We start from the raw sequence: 11,796 nt of genomic DNA on the forward strand, positions 1-11,796 counted from the left end.
GTATAGAAAATAAGGGGAAATTAAGGCATCTTCGCATAACATTACCTTAGTAGTTTTTTTCAAATAAATTGTTGCCATATCTCGTAGTCGATTTTATGAAACCTGATTCGATGCTAAATGACCATTGAAGAGTTTTTAACGATTCCTAAGATACCTTTATTAGAAGTCTCATTGAAAGAATGTATTGTCGAATTAAACTTTGAATAGGTTGTATATTCCATAAAATTCAATCTTCAGGCATTGAATTTTGATACTCTTGTTGCTTAGTAAATGGTTGACTTCCATGTTCGTTAGTCTCTGTCCCTTTCCCGCTTTAATCGGCTCTGAGGGGTTGCGAATGCACTAGCAATATTTGCCTACGTACATGCACTGCCCATATAACAATGCTTTACTCTATGCGTTTCTACAATTAAGGACCCTTATACTCGAAAAATCAATTGGTTCGCGCGCGTTGTCCAGGTAGGAGTGTTTCACTTTGATCTGCGAGCTCGCGGGCGGATTTGCGCTGAATTCTAATTAATAATATCCTTTGTCTCGAGTTATACTCCGATAACTTAATTTTAATAGTTTAATCGAAAACTTTCAAAGTGTATCGTTCGAAATACATTAACAACGCCACCAAGTCCGTCATGTCTTCGGGCCGGCGGCTTCCACGAGGGTGGCGCTCCATGATTAGCCGCACCACAGGTATGTAAATAAAAGAATTGTTCTCTCTTACGAAATCATTTATTTCAAAATTGCCTTAGGATTTTAACAGAAAATATCCAATTAGAATTAAGGTAGGTATTTCATTTTATTTCTTTTTTACATTTATATTTTTTTTTATTCATCTAAGAATCAATTTACTTGAGATTAACATGCCAATCGAAAAAAATAGTCTAAAATTAATAGCCGGGTATTATAGTGACGCATTCTAGAAAGGTCTCTCTACCCTCCGATGAAGCTAAGATGGAGGACTGAACCTCTATTCATTTTTATGTCATGCAATACAAAACGAATTGTGGCCGGAATTCCCCGCAGTGACACAAAGGGGTAAATCGAACGAGGATCAATTCCTGCCAGAAATATTTTCTAAAGCATCTGAACCTTAGGTGTATAGGTACACATCCTGAAATATTATTTATTATCTGACGCATAAAATGATTCTGCAAGTTTGGGCGGAAAATTAATTAAAATCATCTTGGGTAATCATATTTCGGGATAAGACTGAGAGGGGTGGGGTCGGCGTCGCTGCCATGGGCCAACGCCCAAAATTGATGCGTGCATACAATGCATACCTATGGCTATAGTATGTAGGCACACACACAGTTCTTAATTAGGCATATCCATGCTAACTCTAAGGGCTCTCAATGATCGACTACCTACCTAAGCTAATGAAAGAAAGTGTTGATTTTATAATCGATTTTGAGAATTTGCGCCTTTTTATATTATTGAGGTTGTTGGTGTACCCACGCGCATATTGTGCCGCCATCTTAAACGCACATATCGTAGTTCATATCGATTACGGATTGTATCAAAATGTCTGCTCTGAACTTTTGAATACTATCTGAAAAGGACGGAAAAACATCAAATTTGGTTTTTCGGTCGATTGCTTTGATGTCCACATAGAGGATCTTTGAGTTTGCTAAATTGGTACTCTCCATTATTGGTAAAGGAATCCAGGGGCCCGATTCTCCTAATTTTACTTAAGCGCCATTCGATTGACGTTCGACTCGATTCGACTGAGACCCAATCCCGACTCGATTACGATTGAAGCGTATGTGGCATTCCGCTATTTTTTCTTTGAAATAAACGTTTTTATTCTTTTCTGTCATTCAATAATGAATCATTTTGTCTGCAAATGATTTACGGTTGCAAAATGATTGTACAGCAAACTACCGTATAGACCAAAATCACCAAAATAGCAGACCAATCGCACACCAATCAAATGTCAATCGAATACGATTGGTCTTTTAATAGTAGCAGAATGCCCGATGTTTAAAACTGCTATTGCGATCATATTGCGATTCGATTTCTATTCGATTTTGACATTATTAACTTAGGAGAATCGGGCCCCTGAATTTGTTCAAGGCCCACGTGAATATACCTAGGTACCAAAAACAATCAGAAGATAACAAAGGTGAAGCAGTTTTACCACAATCATGATAACAAATTCGTTTCAGTGATTTCATTGTTTTTTTATGTAATTTACCTACATTTGTTCATCTGAAAGGCAAACAAATATAGGATATAGGAATATATGCCATTTTCTAATTATATTGATAAATATTAATGACAATTTATAGGTAGGTTATATACCGACATTCACTCACACGTTTTTGTCTTTAGGTGGGGTCTTTTATTTCAACCGATACACGCAGACCATGCAGTGGCACCGGCCTGGTGATAGACCAAGTAAATATACCATAAACACACTATATTCATTTATATCCCTAAGTGTTACTCCTTGTATGCAATGAGAAAACACAAAACACTAGTAGATATCAACAAATTATATGGTATTTTTGTTTTTTAAACAGCTAACGGGCATACCTCGCACTCGGCCCAGCGAGAGAGGTCTCGATCGCGCTCCCCGCAGCAGAGGCTTGCCTGCAGCCATATCCTTATCAAGCATAAGGACTGTCGCAATCCAATTGATAGCAACGACAAGCCGGTCACCCGGACCAAGGAGGAAGCCAAGTTACTTGCTGCTGGTAATTATATTTTTGTTATTTATTAATTTTCGAAGATTTGATTACATTCATAATAAGTAGGAGAAGCTGACAGCCCGCATTTAATCCAACTGCCTTTACAGGACAATAGGCAAATTGGGCACTCGGTCGACACATTAAGTATTACCTAGAGTTGTAATAACCAATTATCAATTACCTTTCAGAAATCCACGAGCGGATTACAAGGGATCTCATCACTTTTGCTGACGCTGCTGTGGGCTTCTCCGAATGTGCGTCTGCTCGTAACCAAGGCGACATACAACCGAGTCTTCAAAGGGGCCGTATGCAGCAGTCGTTTGAAGAGGCGGCCCTCGCTTTGGAAGTTGGGCAAGTGAGCGGCATAGTGGAATCCAGCTCTGGATTCCATATCATCATGCGCCGCGAATAGATTGAGCGAAATTTATTTGATAATTTGTGTGCCAAATGCTAAGTCGCGTATTATGAATACTGTTTGTTTCAATAATTCATTGCACTAAAACTTGTTTTAGTTTAGGCATAAAATTATTTCATGTTTTAAAAAAAAAGACAAAACCTGCTCCATTTTTTTAAGCGACTTAAGTACTTTAGGAATTTATAACTAAGTTATAATGTGATATTTGATATCTGAAAGATATTAGTATTATTTTAGATTATTAATTTATTTTAAAATAATACATCGACATAAAATTAGCTTAATATTATGCTCAATTTGGTTTAGGCCGGTACGCCGAGTACCACGTACCAATGATTTGATAATGGTCTCAAGCGTAATTCATACCTACTAGATTACGTTCCGAACACTCATTGTGCCACAACCATTAACTGCACTGCGATTCTTTTACAACAAACTTTTCAAGGTATTCGAATAGTAGGATAACTATAAGTACTTATCTTTAAATAGAGAGATGATAGTCTGATTGCACCTTTCTTCATGATTATAATTGGCAACAAAAAATACGAGCTTAAAATTGTATGGTAGGGAACTACGATAAACTTTTTTAGATTTCAGCGTGAAAGACTGAGGTCTGACTGCGATTTTCACTGAAATCCCTTGATTCTTTTGTACTGATATTGTTAGATGCCAATATGGCTCTAATATTGCTCTGTGTATAAAAAAAATATACACAGAATAGACCAAAGTCTAATAGACTAAAGTATTTTAGAAGTACTTACAAGCGGGCGTCCAAACAAGACTTTAGTCTGATATTTTAGGTTCCATCTGGTATGTGATTGGAAACATAAGTCGGTTAAGCTAGTTTTTAATATCACTTTTATTATAATACTGATATAATCAATAGGAAAGTAAGTAATACGCAGCATGGAGACAACAATACAGGGAATAATTTAGTCGCAGGAAATTCAATTCGTATAATCAAAACATCGCGTCAATTAAATTTATATTTCTGAAGTTAGCCATGCTATGCCCCACGAATGCGAATAAAATAGATACGTATTTGGACTATTGCGAAGAAATTTATACTTTCGGACAAACAAACTTTCTCGTCAAGGCCTTTACCAACAAATGCGACTGTAAATTTCCTAGCTAAAAGAGGGCATTATTTTGTTTAGACGCTTTGGCTCTAAAAAAACATCTACATTGTTATTACGGTATTGTCGTCTCCGAGTCGTGAAATATCATCTAGTCGTCTTAGCAAGTAAGTTATACGTAACTTATGATTTTTCAATTTTCAATTAATTATTTTTTGAAAATTTTCCTACTTTTATACCAAACTGTGATTTGAATGAATTATATATTTTATATTCATATTTATTTGTACCTAAAGGTACCTACTAATAATAATTTATCCCACTAATTTAGCTGTAAGTCTACCTATTTAAGTGACAAAATTCCTAGTACTTATAAATTAATTTAAGAATTATTATTATTTTTAAGCATATTATATCCCCTTGCCGTTTACGGCCCTTGAATAATAGGTAAGAATCGTGTTTTTCGATTTTCTTAGATTGGTATCTACACATAGTTTAAAGCTAGCGCTTGAAGTTCTCTCTTTTCCCACATATTAAAGACATCGCTAAAAGTAATTTAGCCAGGCAAGCTCCAAATCAGATAGCACGAGGTGGGTAAACAATGTGTAGTTATCAATTTAAAAGCAATTGATATTATATTCAATTAGGTGTAATACATAGGTGTCTATTTATCTGAACTGTTGTTTATAGGTCCGCAGCGTATTACTTTGTTTCGGTACGTAAAACATGCTCTAGTAGACAAACGCGTTTGTCATACCATCAAATCTATAGGTGTTTTGGCATTTTTGACTAACCATAAGTTAATCTTAATTTGTTGCAAACCCTTACACCTGCCTAACACTGTACAGCACCAATTAACATCATCAAACTGCAGTCCATCTTTTGATAATAGCCTACTTTGCAACTCTTAGTACTTGCGCTTCGGACCTAAAACACTCCTTGGTCAAAGTCATTACATTCTACAAGATTAAAACACTTTGTAGATGATAAATAATTATAGCATCACCTTTTTAAAGCCACCCTAAGTTCTGAGAAAAAATAAAAATGAAGGCTTTTTATATCCAAGCTACAGGGACAAGAAGTATGGACCTACATAAAATTTAAAGTAGACGAGGTTTTCGATATAGGAGTAGGTACTAAATCTTTACGAAATTTTCCGTCTATCTAACTATATTTTGAGTTTTCCAAAGTAATGGCTCTACAAGGTGTAAAACAAACTGATTTCGTGTAACGTTTCGAATTTACAATTTGTATCTTGTATCAATAAAGGAATAAAAAAACATTCGTCTTTTAAATGTAGGTAGTAGTTGTTCCCCAACCTCCCCTTTGACCTGCGGATTTTGATGCGGTTTTTTTAATAGAAAGAGTGAGGTTCAAGTGTATAGTTTTATGTAAGTAAGTATTAGTCCACGTGGTTATATTGCAGTACAATAGTTTCCAATTTTGCCTAATTTTAAGAGTCACAGATTCCCATATATAGCAAGTTAGTAACAGTCCCATCTGTCTTGAACGTAAAGCATTAATATGTTATTTGGCAGTGACATTAATCGAAGCTAGATGGCGCTGATCTTCATTAAAATTTAAAATAAAACTAGATGGCGCTAATTTCATTTACTACAGATCACAATAGATGGCGCTGTTGGGCGAAAAAATAAGCTATAGTCTGTTTTTTAATCTCGTAGACTAAATTGACACTTGCAAAATGTCAAACTTTCTAATAATTTTGCTAGCTCTGTGGTGCAGTGTTGTACTTACGACACCGGTTCGTTGAATCGTAACTTTTTATCTATAATAGACGAATTTAATATTCATTCAAAGTTTTATATTTAAAATTCACGTACGTACACATGGCTGTACGACGTGCTACAAACTGCCAGGGATATCTGACCACGCAAAGCCATGCGTTATCGCGTCTATTAGTGTGTCTATTATAGATAAAAAGTTACGATTCAACGAACCGGTGCCGTAAGTACAACACTGCACCACAGAGCTAGCAAAATTATTAGAAAGTTTGACATTTTGCAAGTGTCAATTTAGTCTACGAGATTAAAAAACAGACTATAGGTATCCGCAATTGTAATTTACTATTCTCAGTTTTAAGAGTTTTAATGCAAATTATTATTGTATGACGGCCTTTAGCGGGATAACATAGTCGTAGGTCTTTGTTTGAGTCCAGATCCGTCTTGTGATTTAAAATCGTTTTTTGAGCTAGGTAGACCTGTCCATTTCTTTTAGGTACAATTCGTGCAGCACCATCAAAAAATACTAAGTAAAAAGTTTGCTCAGTAGGTAGCTCAGCCTTTAATTATTTGCAACTAGGTATCACCAATTCGACCGATTTGAACCATTTTCTATTCTTACCTACATATGAATAATCAATCCACCTAATTAGATGTGTATCTTAAACAAATCTAATCTAAATAAATAAGAGGCTATGATAACTTAGTTGAACGACGTAATAAGAAGCAATTCTTACCGTATCGCTCCATTGACCGTGGCCTAAAAATGATATCGCCGTGGAACCGGTTTCCAATAACAGTTGAACAAGAACAACAAACAAAACCCCGCCTGTCTTATCTCTAGTTGTGAAAGGGGTATAACTGGTATCATTTTAAACTATACAAAGTCACTAATCACTTAGTTACTTAGATTAACTTCGGCAACTATCCAAAGAAAGGGCGCCCTTATCTCTGACCTCGAGTGTAAGATTTGAGCCTTAAGTGGGTATCTCATTATCGAGAATAAAATCTTAATTATATCAAGTATAGCGGCATTAGGGCTGCATGTTACAGTACCTACCTACTTAAAAAAACTTATAACAAAATGACTTATTTATTGTTAAATTCATCAAAGATAATAAAATAGGTTCTATTTTTATCACAACGACAATAAAACACTTGTTACAAACGCACCTATATTGTTTTAACCCAGATAATGAACGGAGCGGTTTACGAAAATGATAATTGTGATAAAAGTCATGTTTATTTTTGTTTCGTATGTAGATAGGTACCTACATATAGTTGGGTATAACACCTGAGTCCACAAACGAGTTCTACATAGCGACAACATGTTACATAATAAAGCTAATGGTTGTTATATCAGCGCTTTTTATCGCTATTTCTGTTTAAACATCGCCCGACTGACTCACATCACATCAACAACATATTCATACGGATCTATACCTATATCTTTTACGAAGCAATTTGGTACCTAGGGAACTACTTATTACTAACTTATTAATATTAGTAACTAGGTATTTGGTAATCTGTGGTACCTAATTGGTTTTGTGAAGTGGTCGAGGGTCGTTGTCTATATCTATAGAAAAAGATCTATAGAAAGAAACTACCGTTGAAGCTTGACAAATTGTATTAAAAACCTATTTTAATAAGTATTCTTACTGCTATTATATCCATAAAAATATATATCCAATGCCAAATAGTTGTCGACTTAAATTCTGAGAAGGAAAATAAGAAGGCTGTTCAAGGATCTTCAGTTGAATCCTTGTCACCACCGCCAATGCCATTATCAGCATAGACCTTGGCTTGGTAACAGTCTTGAGAAGGCTTGACGCGGTATACCAATGTTTTCTAAAAATGTTAGGCCTTGAGTACCTACCTTTTTTAAGACTGTTAAGACATCCTTTTAAAATATTAGAATTGAATCAACATTACCTAACAGAATGTTATTTTTTTTGTAATCATTGTGTGAAAAGACAGAGGTTTTGCATACATACTTACCTATGTATGTATAATCTCTCTATTATGATGATGTAGTGCCAAAAACTGAAAACTTATACAGGGCTGCGGTAACACACACTATAAGCATACCTATATTGATTAACTAAAGTGCTGACGTCAATGGGGAGCGAGTGAGCTACAAAGTGGATCGGGGAGCAAGTGCATCAACTGGATGATTGGCATCCGAGGGGACGCAGGCGGCCTCGAAACCCGAGCGATTACGACTCATGATCGCCAGTATCCTACTCCATCGGAAGGTAACAGACTCACGGGCCACACGACTTCGGAACGGAACCTATCATCCAATAGAGATTATACCTACTTCGTGAATGATTTAGCCTTCAACGATGCAATTGATTTGTTTTGCAACCTATATTTTTTTTCGCTGAAGTTTTAAGTTACATTTTTACTACAGTAGTATTTTTTTCAGTAAATATAAGTCTGGATAATTTAAGGCAGCGTGAGTTCTGTCCAAAAAAACAGAAAATTTTTTCGCAATATGCTTAAATAAAGATAAGTTGAAAGCGGCATAAAAAAAGTAACTTTATGATGATTAAATTACTATTAGATAGATTTACTCAATTATTCAAATAGGTAATTTTCTGAAAAAGTAAAACTAAACATTACTATAGCAACTCATTTCCTCATTGTCCTTCAAGTCATCTATCCGAATTCGACATCCATGACCGCCACAAAAACTCCTATAAGATAAGATTTACGACCAATTAGCTTGCCTTGCTCATATATATTAGTATGTGCATACCGTTCATGCTTCACGCTTATTTATATCTTACTTTACTTACCTTAATATTAAAAGTGCATGCACGCTTTACCCGTCCGGGAAATAACCGTAGGTAGCTAGTTTTTGTACTCGTAACTTATCCTACGAGCCTTTTTCCCAACTACCTATGTTTCGGTCGGCTTCCAGTCTAACCGGATGTAGCTGAGTACCAGTGCTTTACAAGGAGCGGTTGCCCTATCTGACCCCCCTCAAACCAGACCATTCATGAACTTGATAAATAAAATGGAAGGCGAATTAACGGTACCTAGTACTAAAAATTACTCTAGACATACGGATGGCACGTTAAACTGTAGGTCCCGGCTGTCAGTGAACATCCTTGGCAGTCGTTACGGGTAGTCAGAAGCTAGTAAGTCTGACACCAGTCTAACCAAGGGGTATCGGGTTGCCCGGGTTACTGGGTTGAGGAGGTCAGATAGGCAGTCGCTTCTTGTAAAGCACTGGTACTCAGCTGAATCCGGTTAGACTGGAAGCCGACCCCAACATGATTGGGAAAAGGCTCGGAGGAGGATGACCACACTCTACGATATCTTTTTTACCTTAATATCAAGTGATCTCCATTTAAACCAATGGTAAAGAGACAATTGACAATTATTTTTAACTCACACGAAGTTTTAATTAACATCCAGCTTGCTCTACCCGTTAATTTGTATGGAAATTAGCGGGAACGACTAAACACTTCCGCCCCTAACTGGGAGATCACAGGGTGGGTTTAGTATGCAATAGTAAATACTTATAGCACACCAACTTCTCAATTTATACTGAGAATTTATTTGGAAAAAAATGGCCATTTCAATATTTTAATTTATAGGTGATGATTCTTTGAGGAATTATCAAGAACTACTTAGCTTGTTCCAGAGGTTTTATTAGAGAAGCATGCTCCAAGCGAATGAATAAACAGATACTTATATAAATTGGCTGTCTAACACTGAAAGAATTATTCAAATCGGTCAAGCGGTTCCTGAGATTAGCGCGTTTAAACTGACTTCAGATTTATAACAATAGTATGGATTTCAATCCGGCTGTTTTGCCGGATCGATTTAATGGGAAGTACTCTTAACTGTGTAGGTAGCTAATTGTTAATGCAATAAGCGGAGATGATATCAACAATAAGATATAAAGGATCTCTTCATGTTTCTAGTACTTATCATTCGATGAACGAATCAGAAACATGGTGCGTATTTATAAAGCGATCAAGTAAGTACATAAATTATTTTATTTGCCTTTGAAGATGCGGCTTACCTACATTTTATTACACAATACAGTTACTTGCATAATTGTAGTATGTTAGTCACATACATTTACCTAGTATTACAGGCTTTTAGGTTCAGGGTTTGTTAATATGTTATCTATATTATATGTAAATAATGGTAAAGTTTACAAAGAAGCGTTTATAATATCAAACATAAATTGCAAATTATCCTTATGCCTTTCAGAATATGAGGTGTCTCTTGTCATTTGTTTTCAAATGAAAACATTCATGTCAAACATGGTGCTGAGGACATCAATAATACTTGAAGCGATATGCCTAAGTACATACAAATTAATGTGTAACAGGTATATCTGTAGGACATAGGAGATATGTAAGAGAAACTAGTCAGGGAAGAATTTATTAATATGGTCCTGTCATGTAAACAATACACATACTTAGACTTCTAAAAGCAACTGTTAGAAAAGTTGCACCCAACGACAGTTATTACACACTTTATAAACATTTTATAAAACATATTTTTTCTATAACATAACAGGTTGCATTTTATAATATGAAGGAAAGGAGAACAGTAATGTAAACTCCAAATTTTTGCTGACGCAGACGAAGTCGGGAGCGGCAGTCAGTTCAGATTAGCTATTCAGCTGACGAAGAGGCATACATGATAATTTGTTCTGAGACCTCGTTTAACCATTTGGAACATCAGCTCCATTTCTTTACAGGTAATAACGTAAGGTAATTAAGCGAGTGTCTAATTAACAATAGAAGTCTTACAAACTAAGAAAACCTGTAATAACCACTTATTTATGGTGATAATTGAATATTAGTATCGCTTTGACAAACAAATGAATTACGTCAGGCTATTTCTCGACGTACATAGTTGCTAAGAAAACGACGCTTTACTTAGCTAAAATACGTGACTATGTTTTAGTGCAAGGATAATAGAAACAAATGACTGATGATGGCTTATGACGTAGCAGAAACTATCCTGCTATAAATGTAGGTTAGTAACTACATGAGTTAGGTATTGTTAGGGATATTAACGGGAAAAAACAGAAATCAAAATGACGTAGAACAATAAATAGTTATCGAAGCACACGATGTCAGTCAACTTAGGCGTGATAACATGTCGCAAATTTCAGACAGAGGTCCATGACCTCTTGATGCGTGCACGCTGCGACTGACGCAATGCTTGCAATTAGTGACTGCATTTCCAAGAAGGCTGCATTGGTATTTTTTAATGGTATTACAAAAGCATTTTCCGTTTTGACGCTTATTGTCGTTTTGTACACAATAGTTTGTAAAAAAATATTTAAGTAGATTCTATCATTCCGTTTCAGAAGTTGTTATTTGTATTATATCGATTCCGCGTCCGGCTGCAGCAAAAAGTAGGGAAATGTACCAACAGAATGCAGCTGTGGAAGATTCGATGGTCACTATTAAAAACTGTATTTAAGGAAATATGTAAATAAACAATAAACACTAATACATACCAGCAACTGTTAGTAATCCGTGAATAGATACACGAACACAAAGTCTGCTGTGTCGATCACTTTCGTGTAGCACGATAGATGTCATCATAATTGTAGAAGCTAGGAGTCAAAACTAGTCGGGGCTTTGGGATAGAGAGTTTTGTGTGGTATTAGGTGGCTAAAAGGTGAACAGAGCCTTTTCATCAAAACACTTTGAAAACGTTATTTCAAATCCTCGACATTCTTTTGATATGCACTTTTTGGTAAAAGCCGTTCTTTTCAAAGAGTTTCTTTGCTATGTAGGAATAAGTTGTAAATTCTTTCAAGATTTAAAAAGATTATGGCAAATGGAAACAGGAAGTCTGTAGGTACTTGTTTCACATATGTACAAATGTACATG

At 35.7% G+C, this 11,796-nt stretch overlaps 1 protein-coding gene across 1 annotated transcript; it reads left to right on the forward strand.

Moving 5' to 3' along the window:
• Positions 1 to 278: 278 nt before the first annotated feature.
• Positions 279 to 5,460, forward strand: LOC110379991 (peptidyl-prolyl cis-trans isomerase NIMA-interacting 1). The gene is made up of 4 exons (XM_021339843.3): positions 279 to 687; positions 2,329 to 2,394; positions 2,520 to 2,693; positions 2,876 to 5,460. The coding sequence occupies exons 1-4, from the start codon at positions 630 to 632 to the stop codon at positions 3,097 to 3,099; spliced, it is 522 nt and encodes a 173-aa protein (XP_021195518.2). The 5' UTR covers positions 279 to 629; the 3' UTR covers positions 3,100 to 5,460.
• The last annotated feature ends 6,336 nt before the right edge of the window (positions 5,461 to 11,796 follow it).

The sequence above is a fragment of the Helicoverpa armigera genome, chromosome 1 (assembly GCF_030705265.1).
Source record: "Helicoverpa armigera isolate CAAS_96S chromosome 1, ASM3070526v1, whole genome shotgun sequence".
NCBI classification, from domain to species: domain Eukaryota; kingdom Metazoa; phylum Arthropoda; class Insecta; order Lepidoptera; family Noctuidae; genus Helicoverpa; species Helicoverpa armigera.